Source organism: Eptatretus burgeri, chromosome 5, assembly GCF_056783735.1.
Source record: "Eptatretus burgeri isolate ZD-2024b chromosome 5, Ebu_testis_v1, whole genome shotgun sequence".
Lineage (NCBI taxonomy): Eukaryota > Metazoa > Chordata > Myxini > Myxiniformes > Myxinidae > Eptatretus > Eptatretus burgeri.
In genome coordinates this window covers 47788596-47809395 of record NC_140965.1, presented here as the reverse complement: position 1 = coordinate 47809395, position 20800 = coordinate 47788596, and the positions used below count along the sequence as shown (strand labels likewise).

Below are 20800 nucleotides of genomic sequence, written 5' to 3'. Positions count from 1 at the left end.
CTAATCATCAATTTACTCGGTTGGAAAGCTAATAATAAATTTATTTGGAACAAAAAATTGTTTTTGTTTAATCATAAAGAGGCCTGTTTTAAAAGCACTTTTCAGGATTGAAGAAGATGAAGCGGGATGGGTAGGTAAATTCATCGGGTTTTTTTTCGGATATATGATTGAGGCTTGTGGTCGAACTATAAAAAGGGAGGGTTTAAAAGGGAATAGGGCCAATTGGGGTAGAAGAGATCATGACCACTGCCCAGTGGGTTTGAGCAGGAATTTGTAATTTGTTCATGGTGCTGGCAATAACTCACCCACTCCTCACAAAAGACGATACTTTCAATGATTTAGACATACCATATGATAGCTGCTTCTCCATCATTTATATGAATTCCAGGAGCCTTTGTAGATATTTCCATGATAGTCAAGATTTTGTTTGTCCATCTTAAATCATTCCTTTTATGTTTACGGATTCACTCTGTTCTGTTCTTGCATATGGCGGCTTGGCTGGCGGGTAACTATCGTATCTTGTAAGCGTGGAAGTACCACTGATTCTGTGCCCCTCTACCAGTACACTGCTACTCATATCGTCATCATTGGAAAGATGACAGGTTGACTCAACCCCACCTGGTGTTAATTCAGCAGCCAACGGGGCTCAAATTCAGGACCCTAAGATCCTAAGCCAGCCACCCGAGTTGCTATGCAAACACCAGACTTAATGGATTTACTGAAACTTGGTTCAGAGAATCGACTGCTCCATATATTGCAATGCCTAATTACAACCTTGACCAAGTTTATTCATAGTTCTTTGAAATATCGTTTACGTGATGACCTTATGCCGTCTTCTGATAGCTATGAAAGCATGCTCATTGAAATTGAACATGAGTTTTCCTGTGATTGGATTGTATGTAACGTTTATAAGGCTCCTGGTTCTCATCCTGAAAATTTTAAACGACATCTTGATTTTTGTCTTGATATTATTGCTAGAGAAAGGATGCTGTGTTATTTAATGGGAGATTGTAATTTCAACTTACTCAGTTCTAATCATCAACCCACTGATGACTTTGTTAATACTTTTTACTCATTTAGATTTCATCCTCTGATTGACCAGGCAACTCACATTACCCCTCAAAGTACTACCCTTATTGATAATATACTGACCAACAACGATGATGATATTTCAGCAGGTATCCTCAACACTGACATTTCTGATCACTTTCCTCTATTCCAGATTACTCTTTCATGCTTTCTAACTTCTACTTCTGTTAAAAAGATTTATGTCATGAGGGATGTCAACAATAACACCTTGTGCTATTTTACTGCAGAAATCATATCCATGAATTGGGGGGAATCCTATAAATCAGATCAAACTAACTCTACTTATGATACTTTTCTTTCTCGGCTCATCAACTCTTACAATCATCATGTCCCACTTATTACAAAAAGTTGTGTAAGAGGAAAGGGCTATCATCTATGACTCACCCAGTCTATTGTCAACTCCTGTAACTACAAAAAATAGGCTGTAATGGTGCTTCTTACATCATTTATCTGAGAATAATGGGTGACATTATAAGAGTTACCATAATCTATAAACCGCTACTATTTGACTTGCCATAAAAAATAATTATTACATCAATAAGTTTAACATGAATGAAAATAACATGAAGAATACTTAGCGTGAAATGTATAAAATTATTGGCAAAGTTAATGAAGTGGAAAGTCCGCAAACATGCTCCGATGGGTAGGAGGTTTACTCCAATCCCAGAGATATTGTTAATTCCTTAAATTCTTATTTTACTAACATTGGTGCATCACGAGCTAATAAAATCTAACCAACTAAGAAGCACTTCAGGGACTATTTGCGCAACTCCAATAAATCATCTTTTTCCTTGTACCAACACATTATTTTGAAATAAATGAGATTGGCAGTGAGCTAAATAATGCCACTGGTTGTGGCTTTGATGAAATTCATTCTTCTGTGATAAAGTCTATCATATATTTTATTTCTCACCCCTTCGCCAATATATTCAATCTATCTTTCCTTATGGTTATGTTCCTCTGAATCTGGTTTGCTAAGGTTACTCCTATTTTCAAAAGTAACGATCATCAGGCCATTCAAAATTACGGACCCATATCTGTTCTGCGTTTTTCTAAAATTTTGGAGAGACTTGTTTATAACAGTCTCACCAAATTTCTTTCCAAATTTAACATTATTTTTGATCAGCAGTTTGGTTTTCGTAGTAAGGCCTAAGTCACATTTGCTCTACGGCGAGGATACGGCGGCCGTACGCCCTCTGAATTGACAGAAACGTGCGGCGGCCGCAGAGTTTCTGAGGTGGCCTCAGGGTGGCCTGACGCCACATGGCTATATTTTACACGCCGTAGGGTCGCCGTGGAATTATAGCGCGGAGTTATAACTTTTTTCATTTCTACGTTCACCGTAGCAATTCGACAAGCCGAAACAAAAGAACTGGTAAAAAAAAACCCACTCGTAACCGTCCATCTGGCCGCACGTTTGCCTTAGGGCCTCCCTGCGGTCCCCCTGCGGTCGCCTTGCGGGCACCTTGCGTCTGCCTTAAAAATTCTATGGCCGCCGCAGGAACGCCCTCAGGTCACCGTGCGACATCAAATCAAAGACCGTACGGCACCCCCACGTTTTCGGTCTCCACAATTAATAAATACGCCGTGTGGCTCCCGGAAAAATAAAAACATATGTGACTGCTACATTGTGTGACCGTGGAAATACTGCGGCCGCCCTATAATTGCGAGTGGCCGTAGATTTTGGAGACCCCACGGCCGCCGTGGCAAATGTGACTTAGGCCTAAACACTCCACAGATATGGCTCTTATTCATCCGAGAGATTTAATTTCTAATCCCCCCTCTGACAGATTGTATACCAACCGCTGGTGTTTTTTTATTGATTTGTCCAAAGCCTTTGATACGATTGATCATAATATTCTTCCCTCCAAAGTTGATTGTTATGGTGTTAGAGATTGTGCTCTTGAATGGTTTAAAGACTGTATTACCAATAGACAACAATATACTGTCGTTAAAAGATATAATTCTTCATGGTGAGCTATCAGCCATGGAGTTCCCGAAGGATCTATACTTGGACCTCTTCTTTTCCTATTATATGTAAACGATCCATATGCTTGTTGGTTCACGATAAAGTAAGTGACCACTATATTCGTTCTTGGTGTGTGTCTGTCTGTTTGTCTGTCTGTCTGTCTGTCTGTCTGTCCCGAGCATAGCTCCGTGGGTTTTGATCCGATCCTGATAAAATTTTGGTGGGAGGTTTATATCATGATCTAGTTGTGTTTTCCTGAAAATGGTCATGGTGCGCCCATTACGGGCAGAGCCACGCCCAAAAAAATGTGTTTTAGGGGGTAGCCAATTTCAATTTGCATCTTCTCCGAGGGGGTTTGTTGAATCTGGCAGCGGTTTCAGTATTTGGTTAGCCCAATGGCACCTGCATAGCCTCACAGAGCTCGATTTTTCATTTTCGTCCCAAGGTCAAGGTCACAAGGTCACGGACTTAGAAAATTGCGAATTTTGACATAAAAATCCATCTTCTCTAAGGGGGTTTGTCGAATATGGCAGGGATTTTGGTATTTGGTTATCCCAATGGCACCTGCATAGCCACAGGGAGCTCGATTTTTCATTTTCATCCCAAGGTCAAGGTCACAAGGTCACGGACTTAGAAAATTGCGAATTTTGAAAAAAAAAATCCATCTTCTCCAAGGGGGTTTGTCGAATATGGCAGGGGGTTTGGTATTTGGTTATCCCAATGGCACCTGCATAGCCACAGGGAGCTCGATTTTTCATTTTCATCCCAAGGTCAAGGTCACAAGGTCACGGACTTAGAAAATTGCGAATTTTGACATAAAAATGATACGGCCGCCCAAACTTTGAGAGCTAGGATGACAATATTTTTTATGCATAATCTTGAGGTCATTCCCCACCGAAAGTCTTGAAACCGTTTTGCTCTATCTCGAACACCTTGCCCGTGGCGCCCCCTTCAAGTTTGTTTTTACGCTGATTTCATCAAAGTATGGATAATCCGAGGAGTGCGAAATGCCATTTAGCCTCTATGACGTTATATTGTTCCTGGAATGTTCCAGAGGAACTTTTGCACCAAAGGTCATCATCCTTGACCTTTTACCTTTAAAGTTCACAAAGGTCAAATTTTCAAAGTTGTGGGACCTTCTTTTTTCAAAGTTGTGGGACCGGGTTTTCAACCTTCTTCGATGAACTAACTCCAATAAGCTATAGCACGTATCCTGTTTCCTTATTTTAATGTCCACAACATTGTTTTGTGACCTTTAAAGGTTATGCAAAGGTCAAATTTTTAAAGTTGTTGAACGAAACCGGGTTTTCGACATTTTGTAGCTAATAACCTGTCACTCGTACCACATCATGTTGATCATTTTTATAACTTGGTCAAACATTATCACATTGTCTCATCCTTGACTTCTGAAACAATCTACATCGTCAAATACCGCTCGTGAACCATTGTAGTCTTCAGACTTGTTTTTCTTTATTATCTTTTATTCTCTTTGCTGATGATAAAACGATCACCTGTTCCAATCCAAGTTGTGACTCTTTGATCAGTCACAACTTGTTATTCACAACCCCATTAATCCACCACAAACACACCTCCTTCGTATTCTCTGTGTTGCTTCCTGAAAGTCCCTGTAGTGTCCATGTTCTTTACCCCGTGTACCCCACCCCATCCCTCTCCCTTCCACAGATATCCTATTGTCTTTGTTTTCCTGATATTTTGTGCTTCCCTCTCCATCCCCTCTTGTCTCCTGCCTTGTTATATGTTTCTGTGTATTCGCTCTTACATGAGCCTTGACTTGGTATACAAATATATATATATATATATATATATATATATATATATATATATATATAAAATAAAATCAAAACAACACATTGACACTGTTTGACATGAATAAACTAGAACTACGTTGTCGATGGCACACCATCGCATATTCCCGCGCACACTGCTTTGTCCCATTAACGCGAGGTGAAATTTTATCTTGCAAAATGGATTGACTATTCTTTTCTATTTGATGTGCTTTATGACCAAAGACTTACTATGTTTACTAAATCAGAAGTCATTGCAAGCATGTCAACATTTCATGAAACATTAATTTAACACTGTCCAGCAATATAGAACTGTGCATCAATTTAATCATAGGAATGAACTATGTATAATACTAATTATAATAATTATTCATAATCAATTAGATAAATACAGTAAAACCTGTGACTGTTTGTCACTCATGGGGGCCATATAAGTAAGTTCTTTATAAAAGAATTTACCATGTACAATGGTAAATACACTTTAAAAAAATCAGCCCCCCATGACCCCACCCCCTCTGGCCCGGCCCCAAGGGGTCATATAAAAAATCCGACAGTGTTGTGCACTTCCCCATACATATATCTACTATGTCCCAAAGTTTCAAGTTCCTATCTCAAACGGTGTAGGAGGAGCTATTTTGACCCCCTATCTGCTAAGCACCCCCTACCCCCCAAGCACCCTCTGATCATCATGTGTTTAAAAAAATATGTTGTTAAATGTGTAACTCATGAATATGTTTGATTTAAAAAGCTATGACAATTTTTTTTTAATCGACCCCCATGACCCCAACCCATCTGGCCCGGCTCCTCGGGGCCATATCAAAAATCCGAAAGTGTTGTGCATTTCCCCCATACATATATCTACTATATCCCAAAGTTTCAAGTTCCTATTTCAAACGGTGTAGGAGGAGTTACAGGGTAAGACAGAGTGACGTACAGACGGATGGACGGACGGCGGAGACAATCACAATATTCCCGCTTTTCTTCGAAAGTGCGGGAATAATTACATGCAGGGATATTTATGCACAAGCATATCAACAACCTCCTTCCACAAGTCTTTTTATTATACTTTACTGCAGTTCATGACATCCACACTCATTTCACGAGATCACAAGATAACTTATTTCTACCTTTGACTCACACATCAAACTCTATTACTACACTACGTTATTATGAGCCACGTCTTGGGAACAGTATTGATGGAACAGTCAAGGCACAGTCTTCTGTGAGTTGGTTTAAGTCTTTTTATGAATGAAATTTGTTCTCGTTTTATTGAAAGTTTCCTGTCTTACATATTGATTTGTCATTCACTCTTGCAAGTCTTCGCCTTATTGTAAAAAAATGTTTTTTTAAATCTGTGTATTCTTCTTGTTGTTATTCACTCTCCTTGACCATTTTTCCTTAATTCTTTGTCATTCGTTAGTTTTGGTCCAATTTTTCGTTTGTTAATTATATTGATAGTCCATAAGCATATCAATACAAGACTTGGCTTTTGAATGTGCCTCCATATTTGCTCCTGTATGTGTTATATTGATTGTATCCTTCTGAGTTCCCTAAGTTGTGGAAGTATGACTTTCATATATTTTTGTTTTACTGGACTTATATTGGCAACAATGTAAATAAATGTTTTATTGAAATTGAAAAAAGACACCTTACCTTGGGAATATTTACATTCACCAACTAATGCTGGATCCTTGCAGATTAACACCAAGCTTTGTTAAATTTTTCATACTTCCTTGTTAAGGCATGAACTTATTGATCAAATCTTGCGGAAACAGTTTGATGCAGGCCTTAAAGATGATGATGCTAATTTATTGTAACTTGTTTTATCAGGTACCGTGGACATCCAGTAAAAGGAAAGATGACAGTCAGGTTATTCTGTCGAGACAAAAGTGTTGCTCTAAATAACATTTCAGTAAGTTTTAATTGGTGTGCAAATACATGGCAGAATTTAATATAGGAGTACAAACAGCTGTAAACCAATGTAGTTTAATGTTTTTAAATGGACATCTGCATCACTGCATTTCAGAGGAGCAGATCCCAAATGTGCACACACCTGATTATCATTTGATGAAATTATGTTTTTGATGTTTACCATAATATATTTGCCACCACAGCCTTTCGGTCAATGCTTAGATTTCCACAGCAAATTCCTCCAGAGATATGCTGCTGATATTCCCTGGTTCTCCACTGTACCATTCCTGTTGCATGCCCTGAAAATTTCTTGCTTATTGTCACCTCGTTGCTGGCCCTATCTTCTTCTGTCTTCATACTGGCCTTGTCCATCCTCCACATATACAATTAATTCTTCATCTCTTCACTGTGAAACTTATTGCTCTACGTATCACATAATCCCTCACCCACTCCACACCAACTTTCAAATTTGAGGCCCATTACCATCTTTGCTTTTCACCCACTTCTCTTTCCACCTCGTTTATTCGAAGGCCAATGACCTCTCTCATTTGTTCTCTCTTGTGTCTTTCACTCTTTCTTCTTCTTTTCCAAACGCCTGCTTCCTTTTCCACAATTTGTTGCACTATATGAACGTTGTCTTTTAATAATAAAAAAAAGAATATAAAATGTTGCACGTTGAAATGCTCATGTCCCAAAATGATTGGTGGGATTTTCAGACAATGGAGCTGAAGGCCAACATAATGCATAACCTCACAACCTATACACAGCCCATTATATTCTTATTCCAGAAACGATTTGATTTTGTTTAATATATGTACACTACACTCCTAGTCTAATTATTGCGATAACATCATATGTATCGATAATGATGTGACACCAGAAAAAAAGGGAAGAAAAACCTCAATATCACACCCCAAAATTGGTTCAATCATCAATGAATTGGGGTTCAATGTTAATATTTGATAAGGAGGTTGGTAAAAATAATAAATCTGAACAAGAAAAAGAGCAATTAGAGGTTGCAGGCCTTCACCAGGACTTGTTTTGTGTGGTGTTTGTGTAGTTTTGTGTGGTGTTTGTGTACTGGTGTGTTTCGTAATGAATCACAGACATAACTAGAACTGACACTAACTGCTGACAGAGGTGATCGGGTACCAAGACATCTCACTTTGATCGGACACTTGACTCTGACCCAAAACATTTATTATTAGTCAACTTGCCAATACAACCCGTCACTTTGCGAGCAGAAATATTAATGGGTTGGAGAGGGGGGGAGAAAGAGTGAGGGGAGGGAGAAAGAAGGGAGGGGAGGAGTACAGGAGGATGGGGGAGAGAGGGAGGTAGTAGGGAGGGGAAGGTTGTGTTCTGGACATGCGTTTGATAGGGGGACTTGAGGGAAAGCCGGGGAGGGGGGGGGAAATCAACTTGTCAATCAATGAACACATGGTCAATCTCCTTTTCTGCACCACCAGCATTGAAATACCAAGTCCAGCGATGAGGCTGTGGGTGCTGAAACCATGAACCAGCCACCCTCAGTCCACAACGTCTTGCAAAGTCAAGGAACTTAGTGCTATTCTAGTTCACATTTCCAGACCCATGAGGACCGACACATGTCTCATAGCCTTCCCTAACAGTGCCAGTCGATGCATTGAAATCCCCCAAGACTAGAAGAGTATCTCGTCTGGGGCACTGATCAACCACGGACTTGAGCACGGCATAGAATGCCTCCTTCACAGTGAGATCACTCGCCCCAGTCAGAGAATATTTATAGACCAGGGAAATGACACCCAAGGAGTTACAAATCCTCAGTCTCATAATTCGCTCATTGACTGGTGTTACCTCAATTTTCATCGGAGTCAACTTATTGGACACAGCCACAGCAACTCCTTGGGAATGGTAATGATCAGACCGACCAGACCAGTAGTAGGTGTAACCACTCACCATGAGCTCACCACTATCTGGTCTCCAAACCTCAGAGAGTGCTGCAATACCAATGTTCAAGTGCTGGAGCTCAGACAGCAGAGACAGGGGATCATCTTCTCTAAGAGATAGGACATACCAGGCACCCACCTGAATGGACTGTCTCAGGTTAACCAGAGGGGACCATGGTTTAATGGATGACACCTCAGCACCACCCCGACACACACTACCGCAATCTGACCTGTGAAGATTATCCTGTGTTTTTCCTCCTATCACCAAAGAATGGGGGTCCCAAAGACATTTACCCAATCCCGTCATCCGGTGACCTGCCAGGTGAAGGGCAGCTGAACAGGAGGTACTCCCAGAGTGGGTTTTCAGTTTTCTTTTAGTTTTTAGTGTTTTGCAGTAAACTGTTTTGCAATGGCCAGAGCGCAATCCTGCCACCAACACCCATGAAGATTCCCCAAATTAAAGATCCAAATATACCCATATATGTACCTCTACCTTGCAGCAACTGCCAACTGTACATCCCTATCAGGACAGGAACTGTACTGGCATCCACTGTAGGTCGCTCAGCAAGCAGCTTAAGCACTCAAGCAAGCAGTCCATTAAAAATGGTTGGCAAGCGGCAGCAATGTTTGAATGTCCAAACTATGTCCAAATTATACAAATGAACATTTTTGGGGGAGTCGGAACTGCTGATAATTTCAAATTTGGAGCTGAAATTTTGTCATTCTGCTGAGTTTAAGAAATTACCCAGGTTATTCATATGTGGAAATGAAATAAAGCCATGAACGCTGGCATCTCCAGGCGTTTATAATAAATACAATGTACCCAGTGATTCACAGCTATGATGAACAGGCATTCAATAATATGAGTGAGGAAAGTGAAAAAAGGAGAAACTATCGTTAAGAAATCGTTGTGGCCTCTTCTAAGTCAGGCCATGGTTGGGCAGGCCAAAAAACATGGCGGTTTCAGACCCCAGCGAGGTAACCCAGGATACACCTGAAGAACCCAGAGAGCGAGGTGGCCAAGGATGCACCTGATAAAGGATATAATTAAATAAGGCCATTAATTATCTTCAAAAGAGGTGTTTTAATTAAACCAAACAATTTTCACTCTTCACTTTCATGGAGTTCCCTTAGTATGCATGCAAAGTTTCAGGCTGTGAGATGTCATGGTTTTGGAGTTATGGAGGACACACACACACACACACACACACACACACACACACACACACACACACACACACACACACACACACACACACACACACACACACACACACACACACACACAGACCAAAAAGGTACAGTATTGCATTGGAGTCATCAGGAGGAACCTGGACAGGATTTGGGTTTTAGCTGCGACTACTCTACCCTGAACCCATCCATGCACAGACAAGTGAGCCTAATTCAAGTGAGCCAAAAAATAAAAAAAATAAAAAAGGACCCATATTCAAAAAATTAAATAATTATGGCTGCCACACCATGCATCTCATCAGGTTGAAATTTAAAACCTATATCGTCCATCAATCATAATTCTCAATCATAATTGTGAAGTTACATAACCATACTCAATCATAATTGTGAAGTTTGATGTCATTGAAGAAGTGGTTCAAGAGAAATAATTTTTTGAAGACTTTCCCTCATTCTAATATGGCTGCCAGACCATGTGACATCAATTATTTCTAAATACCCTGGTATCCCCAAGGCTTGGAGAACATTTGGGTGAAGTTTCCCCTCGATCTGTCTAGCCGTTCTGGAGAAGAGATGTTTATAGGTTTTAGCGTAAATCAAATATGGCTGCCAAACCATGTGACAGATGATTTCATATTTGTGAATGTTTTGTTCCTTGTGCATAGGCGGTCATATGTGTAAAGTTTCGCCTCGTTCTGTTCAGCCATTTCAGAGAAGAATTTTGAAAGCTTTTTCAAAAAAAAATAAACAATATTGCTGCCGAATCATGTGACCGATGCCATCATCAATTTTTTTTCTGTGTACCAAATTATCCCGAGAAAATTTTCATACTGATCGGATGTAGTGATCTACATATGCAATTATGATGTCATAATGAAGGCACCAATGACATTTAAAAAAATCAAGATTTTCCCTCAATTCTCAAGTATTTCTCAGACATGCATTTACCGATGTTCAAACTTGGCACACAGATAATGAATGATGGCTTACATAAGCACATCCTTTGTTTTTTTTTCTCGATCAGATCCAAGATGACTGACTGCGGCCATTTTGTTACTTAAATGTGTCCCCATTTTCAGACATGCATGGTCCGATTTTATTCAAAGTTGGCACAAGCACAGTACATGATGGCATGCACGTGCAACTCACTTTATTTTGTGATCTGATCAAAGATGGCCGACTGGTAGACTGGCGGCCATTATAGTTGTAAAAAAACACCAATATCGAACACGTCTTCAACCATTTCTCAGACAAGCCTTTACCGATCTTGTTCAAACTTGGCATACTGATAATTATCAGTATACATTATAATGAATGATGCCTTATATAAGCACGGCATTTTGTTTCGATATCAGATCCAAGATAGCCGACTGGCAGCCATTTTAGTTGTAAAAAAAACCCCCCTGATTTTGAACACGTCCTCAACCATTTCTCGGAGATGCCTTTACTTATGTTGTTCAAACTGAGCACACAGATAACAAATGATGGCTTACATATGTGTGCAATTATCTTTCAAGATAAGCTCCAAGATGGCCGACTGGTGGCCATTTTGTTACTTAAAGTGTCCCCAACCATTTCTCAGACATGCATTGTCCGATTTTATTCAAATTTGGCAAAAGTATAGTGCTCGATGGCATACACTTGTATCTAACTGTATTTTGCAATCTGATCAAAGATGGCCAACTGGGAGACTGACGGCAATTTTAGATGTAAATAAATATGGGAAAGCCCTTCAACTCCGAACAGCAAAATTACTGAAACAATGGGGGCTATGAAATGTTATGTCTTTTTTTTCTTTTTTTTCAGATTTCTGGTCTTGCAACTGTTACAATTCCCCGAGAAAAGCTGCATGATTTGCACCTGAGGAAGTTCTTTCAGCTCAGCCGAAGAATGTTTATCTCTGATACTAATATTGTGCAGTTGTCTATTTATGCCCGAATTACTAGTGAGCAGACAGGTAAGCACATTTGAGTTTATTAAATTGCAATGTAAATATCTGTGAAATCAAATACAAAAGGGTGTTTTGAGTTTAATTCTGAACATCTTCCAACATGTTATTGTGTCATTATCTTGTTTTAACTTGGTCATAGAAGAACACTTGGTAAATAATTTAATACAGTACAAGTATATCTATATTTTTAACCACATAAGGTTTTCAAATGGCTCAATAATTTCAGCAAGTAACACCTGGTTTCATGGTAACAAGTGACACCTGTACCTTTGAAAAGCAACTTTTATAAGGCTTTTGTGTTTGGCATTTAGGTAGCATGGAAGTGTTTTTACCCAAGAATTGTGAAATGAAAAGTGGGGTTAAGCAATTGGTTAACTTCTGTTTGTCTGTCGACAAATGTCAGTTTATGATCAAGAAACAACTTCATTTCAAATGAAAGTTATATTTTGAACAAGAATCAGAACATGAATCAGAAAACACAAGAGTAGTTTCGCAGTATTTCTATCTGAATTGGTCCTGATCGTACCTGTACAGAGTGGAGTGAGATAATTTTTCCACTCTGCCTGTCGAGCAATTAAACAAAATTGAAATTCATTCCAAAGAGGAAACTTACTGTTTTTTGCAACGTGATAAAGGACACAAATAACAGACAGGAAGAACTAATGTAATATGTTAAATAAGGTGGTGTAAAAGATGCTGCACCAATGGCGGTAAACTTCCAAATTTCTTTTTTCTGCAACTTTAAAATCTTTATGTTATTTCTATTGAATTACATACTTGAGCATTTCTTCTTCTCCTCCTCTTCCCTTCATAAGGGGTGAGATCCGATAGCACCAAGCTTCTGCCCTGCCTTGACCACAATACTCCTTCAACACCCTCTGTCCTCAGCCAACTCTCTCCACTCTCCAACCACCCCTACCTCATAGATATCCCTCCTCACACAATCCTCCCAAAGATAGACCATGGTCTACTGCTTTTCCCCTCATCTTGCTCCTTCAACCTATCTGCTCTCTTTGCCATTCTCTCTTCCCCCATCCGCATGAAGTGTCCAGCCGATCTCAGCCAGCATTTCATCAATCTCCCAGTCGGACTCACCTGCATACCAATCTCCTCCATCAGTTCATCCATGCTCCTTTCATCCACCCTCTTCACCCCTGCAATCCTCCTGACCGAGTTGTTCTTGAAAACCTGCAGCCTCTGTTGTTTTCTCTCTGTCAGTGCCACCATCTGCAGCCCATAAAGTGAGGCCGGCCGAATACATGACATCAGAACCTTCCCTTTCAATTTTCTTGTCATCTTTCTGTCTGCCATTAATCCCTCCACCCTCCTCCATGCATTCGCACCCACCTGAATCCTCCTTCACACCTCTGCCTCGGACTTATCATCCCGGGTCACTGTTCCTCCCAGATATTCAAACCTTTTTTCCTGTCTGTTCTCCTTCCCCTCGAACCTGACATTCATTTATTTTCTCTGCTCCCTGACCCACATCACCTTGGTCTTCTCCATACTCATCTTCAGCCCATGCTTCCCAAATGCCTCCTTCCCCTACCACAGTACTTCCTGCATCTACTGCTCACTATCCACCACAACAGCCAGATCGTCTGGATGCAGTATCCTCCGCATACTACCTCTCAAGCTTACCTTCCTGCTTACCAGCTCCATCACCATGAAAACATGAATGGGCTGAGAGCGCTCCCTGCCTCAAACCAATGTTCCCGCTGAACTCTTCAGACATCCAAGGACCAACCAAGACTCTTCCCTTTGTTCCCTTGTACATCCCTTCCACCAACCTAACTTCTGCTTCTGGCACACGCATCCATTTCAGTATCGCCATCAACATCTCTGACGGGACATTGTTGTAGGCCCTCTCCAGGTCCACAAATCCCAATGCCATCTTACCTTGACCCTCCAAACCTATTCTACACCAGCTGTCTCAGCACAAACATCTCATCTGTCACCCCCCTACCCTTTCTAAACTCCTGCTCTTCTCCGATCTCCATGTCTACCCTCTTCCTTATCCTCCTGTCCAGAATCCTCTCCAGCACCTTCATAACATGACTGCGGAGTGTAATGCCCCTGTACTTCCCCAGATCTTGAACATCACCCTTACCCTTCCATATCAGCACAAATAACCCTGTTCTCCACTCCGGAATTGAACTCTCTCTCATACATATGTTCGACAGCCTCTTCGTCCAACTGACTCTGACTTATTTTGCTGCAATTATCATATCTGAACACACATCATCAATGCCTGGTGCCCTTTCCTTCTTCATCCTCTTCAATGCTGTGCGTACTTCCTCCTCCGTGACCTCCACAAACTCCACTTTCCCCTCTACATGATATGGTAGCTCTCGCTTGCCGTTGCCTCTTTCCCAGTTCAACAGCTCTTTGAAATGCCCTTCCCACACCTTCAGTAATGCCCCCTCTGTCACCCGCCTCCTGCCATAATCTTTCATCACCGGCCTTTCCCTCCCCCCACCTGTCCTTACTATCCTCATCCCTGTCACAAGCCAATTTATATATCGTCTTCTTCCCACCATCCTCTTCCAACTTGTTATACAACTCCTCTTTCATATTATTCCTCACCTTATTCACAGCTCTCCTTACTGCTTTCTTCTTCTACCTGTACAGTTGTAGCGACTCAGCATCCAGCTGCCTTCCCGTATCCTTGGTCTTCTCTATCCTCTTCCAAGCCTCCTTTTTTTTCACCAACTGCCTTCGCTACCTCCTCCATCAATCATACCTGGTTTCTATCCCTTGCTGATGCACCCTTTCCTGATGTCCTTCCACACAAAACTTCTGCAAATCCCCGAAATGCCTCTCTGTACTTCTTACACTCCTCCTCCAAACTTTCTGCTTCTTCGTGAAGCTGCTCATACCAAACCAAGCCCTCAACCTCACCTTGTACTCAACCACAACGTTTCCCCGACACTTCCACCACCTTATAATCTTCCAAGCCCTGCTCTTAACCTCTTTCGTTTTCTCCATCTGCACTACAAATACTACAGCCTTGTGCTGGGTGGTAACATGCTCTCCCACCACTGCCTTACAATCCCGAACCCTCCACAACTGTCACTTCCTTATCACCACCAAATCCAGTTCTGTTCTCTGATGTCCACTTCTGTAGGTAATCTTGTAGCTTTCCTGCTTTTGAAAGAATGAACCAGTTATGGCCATCCCATTCCTTGTCACCAGCTCCACCAGCTCTTGACCCTCTCTATTCCTCAATCTCCAACCAAATTTACCAAAACATTCCTCTTCCCTGGGCTCCGCTACTCTCACATGCGTGTTAAAGTCCCCTGCAATGCACAGCATCACATCCAGCTTAAGTGTTCCCACCATCCTCTCCAGTGCATCACTAAATACCTGCTTCTCCAGCCCAGTCCTTCCCATTTGTGGCCCACTCACCGAGATACACAAACCATTTGCCTCTGTATCACCACCCATGTCATAACTATCCTCCCTCCAATATTTTCACTCTGACCACCTGCTTGCTGATCTCTTCCGATACTATTATTCCAATGCCATTTCTCCTTCCATCCCCACCTGCATACAACATCCTGTATCCTCCTAACAACTTTCTCGCCCTGTCTCCTTTCCATTTGGGCTCCTGCACACACAACACTTCCAACCTCCTTTTCTACATCATCTCCACCACCTCAACTCCTCTCCCCCCCCATGATCCCACATTCAAATTACCTAGCCAAACATAGCTTCTGAACTTCTGACCGCCTGGAAGAGCTCGTACCATCTTGATCAGTTTGGGATGCTCTGGTCATCAATCAGCAGCGCTGGCTGGGCTGATGTGCTGGACCCACTACCCGAGCATGTTAGCATAATCTTGTGTGTGCACTGCTCTCTAACCACTCGCTCCCTATCTCCTCCCCCCATGCCCATCCCTAGGCTCTCACTCCACACTTGACTCCTCATCCCCAAGTTCAAGGCACTCATCCCCACTCATCCCTACCCTCCACCCCTCCTTCCATCTTATCTTCCTCTCTCACCACATTCACTCCCTCTGCTCTTCTTCCCCCCACTCCTTCCCTTCCTTTTGTCCCACTCTCCCTGCTCTCCTTCATAAAATAAAGTTGTACTTCTTCATCTTACAACAAGTAAATGCTTTTCACAAAAGTGAATCAATTCTCTCACAAAATCACACAAAAAAATCACAAAAATCACAGTTCAAAAGTCACTCAGTGTCTCAGTTCGACCTTCATCATGCTCGCAGTCTAAAAGCACAAATAGCACCGGCAGCACCAACCATCAATTCTCTCCACCACACAGCAAGCCGAATGGAGCCCATGAGCCCAAATAGCACCCGCAACAAGACCCGCTGATTCTCTCCACCACACAGCAGGCCGAATGGAGCCCATGAGGACAAATAGCACCCGCAACAAGACCCGCTGATTCTCTCCACCACACAGCAGGCCGAATGGAGCCCATGAGGACAAATAGCACCCGCAACAATACCTGTTGATTCTCTCCACCACACAGCAGGCCGAATGGAGCCCATGAGGACAAATAGCACCCACAATAATACCCGCTGATTCTCTCCACCACACAGCAGGCCGAATGGAGCCCAAGAGGACAAATAGCACCCACAACAATACCCGCTGATTCTCTCCACCACACAGCAGGCCGAATGGAGCCCATGAGGACAAATAGCACCCGCAACAAGACCCGCTGATTCTCTCCATCACACAGCAGGCCGAATGGAGCCCATGAGGACAAATAGCATCCCCAACAAGACCCGCTGATTCTCTCCACTACACAGCAGGCCGAATGGAGCCCATGAGGACAAATAGCATCCCCAACAAGACCCGCTGATTCTCTCCACCACACAGCAGGCTGAATGGAGCCCATGAGGACAAATAGCATCCCCAACAAGACCCACTGATTCTCTCCACCACACAGCAGGCCGAATGGAGCCCATGAGGACAAATAGCATCCCCAACAAGACCCGCTGATTCTCTCCACCACACAGCAGGCCGAATGGAGCCCATGAGGACAAATAGCACCTGCAGCACAATCCACTGATCCTCTCTACCACACCATGAGCCAAATCAAGTCCGCGAGAACACAAACCGCGTTTGCAGCACATTCAAAACCCTTCCGATTCACAGTCAGGACTTGGATAAAATATTACGGCATTTTATATCATCATGACCAATCAAATTTGCTGCTTATAGACCCATGCCCATGACCATTTTTCTCAAGACAGCACGGGGTAAGGTGTTCCACTCTGTGGCAGATGTAACTAGAGAGTTCATGGAAGTAAGTTATGTTTTCACCCCTATCTGTCTGTCTGTCTGTTTGTCTGCAAACAGGACATCTCAAAACGTTGTGGAATGATTCGGACGAATTTGGTGGAGAGGTTGGGTGTGTGACAAGGATGAAATGATTATATTTTGGTGAAGATCCGGATCAGGCTCAGTATACTGGAATTTTAAAGGTGATTCTTCATCATTGAGAGATCGGGCCAAAAAAGATATGCAGCATGATATCTCCTAAAGGTTAAGGACGGATTCACATGAAGCTTGGTGGACAGGTTTGGAGTGACAAGACGAATCGTTTCCATTTTGGTGAAGATCATAATCTGGATTCGAATAGAATAAATTTTTTAAATTTTCCAAGTGATTCTTCAACATTGAGAGATATGGCCAAAAAATAGATATATCATGATATTTCGAAAAAGTTGTGGACGAGTTATGACAAAACTACAATTCGATTTTGGGGGGTTTTTGTATACATTATCAAGGCTCATATGAGAAAGACCACACAATGCACAGCAAGGAGAGCATGAGACAAGAGGGGCAGGAGAGGGAATGACAAAACAGTGGGAAATAGAGACATTAGGAGATCTGTGGAAGGGAGAGGGATGGGGCGGGGAACACGAGGTACACAAGATGGTCATAACAGGGACTTTCTTCGTGTCTTGGCTGGAGTTCCTCAAGGCAGCGTTCTGGGCCCTGTTCTTTTTGTGGTTTTCATCAATGAACTCTCCGACTCTCTGGAAAATCCTCTATCTCTTTGCTGATGACTCCACCCCGGTACCATCTTTCATCCCTCAGACCAGCAAGCAGCAGCTTCTTCGCTCTCTGCAGATCTGGGTAAAATCACAAACTGGTCCAACACGTGGGACATGTCTTTCAATCCTGACAAATCTCACACTCTCACTATGTCTCTCCGAAAGGACCATTTGGAACCCCCCCCCGCCCCTACGCCCCCATCTACTTTCTCAACAATCCTCTGGTAGAAGTCCTTTCTTTCAAGCTTCTCGGTCTCACTCTCTGCCATGATCTTTCCTGGGAAAGTCACATTTCCAACCTGGCCTCCAAAGCCAGTCGCCGACTGGGAATCCAACATCGTGCAAAGTCCTTCCTTGGCCCGCCTGAGCTCCTGACCACATACAAAGCTTTTGTATGCAGCTTGATGGAGTACTGCTCTCCCCTCTGTGCTGGTGCTCCTGCCTCCCACCTTTCTCGGCTTCACGCTGTAGAAACCAAGGCATTTAGGATAATTGGCATCTCCCGCAATGAGGCTGAGTCTTTGGGCCTCTCACTCATTCACCGCAGGTTGGTCGGTGGTCTTTCTGTCTTCCACCGTCTCCTCTCCAGCCTCGCCCCCCCCCCCACTCTCTCTGTGATTTGTCCCCACCACATTTCCGCAGGGCGCTCAAGGTCCGCCAACAACCCCCTTCTGGTAAAACTACCAAAATCACAAATCGCTGCTCACCTTCACTCTTTCATTCCTCTTTTTCCCCGCCTTTGGAATAAACTCCCTCACTCTATTCATTCCCATTCTTCCCTCCAGGCATTCAAAACAGCTGTTCACCACCACCTCTTATCATCCCCTATCCAAATCCTCGATCTTTTCGACCCCCATGAATCCACGCCAAACCCACCTCCTTCAAATTTCCTGCTTTCCTTCCTGAAAGTCCCTGTAATGTCCATCTTGTATACCCCATGTTCCCCACACATCCATCTCTCTTCCACAGATATAATGTCCCTGTTCCCCACTTTTTTGTCCTTCCCACTTCCGCCCCTCTTGTCTCATGGCCCACTTGCTGTACATTGTGTGTTCGCTCTCATACGAGTCTCGACAAGGCATACAAGAAAAAAAAGCAGGGAATTTGAAGGATGTAGGTTTGGGGTGGATTAACGGGGGAAGAAAAGATCAAGGTTTTGGATGGGAGAAGATAAGAGGCAGTGGTGAACAGCTATTTTGAAGGCGTGGAGGGAAGAATAGGATTGAAGAGAGTGTGGGAGTTTATTCCAAAGGTGGGGAAAAAGAGGAATGAAAGAGTGAAGGTGAGCATTGATTCTTGATTTTGTAGTTTTACCAGAAGGGGGTTGTTGGCGGACTTTCAGCGCCCTGCGGAAATATGGGGGGGCGGTTAGAGCAGGGGGGAGAGCACAAGAGAGGAGATAGTGGAAAACAGAAAGACCACCGATCTGCCTGCGGTGAGAGAGTGAGAGGCCCAAAGTCTCAGCCTCACCACGGGAGACACCAATGATCCGAAATGCCTTGGTTTCCACAGCGTGAAGCCGAGAAAGGTGGGAGGCAGGAGCACCAGCCCAGAGGCGAGAGCAGTCCTCCATAATGCTGTGGATGAAAGCTTTGTTTGTCATCAGGAGCTCAGGTGGGCTGAGGAAGGACTTTGCTCAATGAAAGTTTCCCAGTCGGCGACTGGCTTTGGAGGCCAGGTTGGAAATGTGGCTTTCACAGGAGAGATCATGGCAGATAGTGAGACCCAGAAGCTTGAATGAAAGGACTTCTTCCAGCAGATTGTTGAGAAAGTAGATGCGGTGGGGGGGGGGGGGAGGTTCCAAATGGTCCTTTAGGTGAGACATAGTGAGAGTGTGAGATTTGTCAGGATTGAAAGACATGCTCCACGTTTTGGCCCAGTTTGTGATTTTACCCAGATCTGCAGAGAGCGAAGAAGGTTCTGCTTGCCGGTCTGAGGGATGACAGATGGTACAACAAAGAGTAGAGACATCAGCAAGAGATAAAGAGGATTTTCCAGAGTCGGAGAGATCATTCATGAAAACCAGAAAAAGAACAGGGCCCAGAACGCTACCTTGAGGAACTCCAGCCTGGACAGGAAGAGGGGATGAGAGAACTCCATTTAATTTAATTTTTCAAGTATATTCTTCAGTCAATTTTGTTATTCTGTCTGTCTATGTCTGTCTGTCTGTCTGTCTTAGTTTGTTTATCTATCTGTCTGTCGCTGACAGGACGCAATTCCAAACCGATCATCATGAAACTTTACAAGTTTGTAGAGGTAGTCTCAACTGAGAAGCCTATTAATTTTGAGGTCAAAGGTCAAAGTTAATGTTGTGGTCAAATTTCTAAAATTGTCATTTTTTTCATCTGATTGACTTGAAATTTGAACAAGATTTGCATGTTGCACCACTGAATTTGGAAACCAACTATTTTTGAAGTCAAAAGGTCAAAGGTCAACTCAAGGTCAAACTTCTAAAAACATCAAATTTCCTCTGAAAAATCATCAATTTTCATCTGATTAAACTGAAAATTAAGCAGCAATTGCATAGTGCATCACTGAATTTGGAAACCAACTATTTTTGCGGTCAAAAGGTCAAAGATCAACTCAAGGTCAAACTTCTAAAATCAATTTAGATGTGAAAAATAATCTGTTTTCATCTGATTGAAATGAGCTTTAATTAAGATTGTCAGTTTTAATTTTAATGAAATGGACAATTTTATGTATCCATGGAAACTTTTGGAGAGGAGGGGTGGGGGAGGGGGGTTGATTTTATAACTATCGTGCTCTGCATGACGCCTTTTTTGGTTCATGAAAAAATATTTTCACAAAAAAAATAAGTGACCACTATATTCGTTATTGTTGTGTGTCTGTCTGTCTGTCTGTCTGTCTGTCTGTATGTCTGTATGTCTGTCTGTCTGTCCCAAGCATAGCTCCGTGGGTTTTGATCCGATC

The 20800-nt window shown here is 42.6% G+C and overlaps 1 protein-coding gene across 2 annotated transcripts in view; it reads left to right on the top strand.

Moving 5' to 3' along the window:
- The window catches only part of LOC147026378 (CD109 antigen-like), a 156538-nt gene that overhangs the window by 74317 nt on the left and 61421 nt on the right, over positions 1-20800 (top strand). For both annotated transcript variants that reach the window (XM_085881763.1, XM_085881762.1), the window contains exons 9-10: positions 6694-6775; positions 11697-11847. In XM_085881763.1, coding sequence (XP_085737889.1) covers positions 6694-6775; positions 11697-11847 — 233 coding nt within the window. The remainder of the gene's footprint in view (positions 1-6693; positions 6776-11696; positions 11848-20800) is intronic.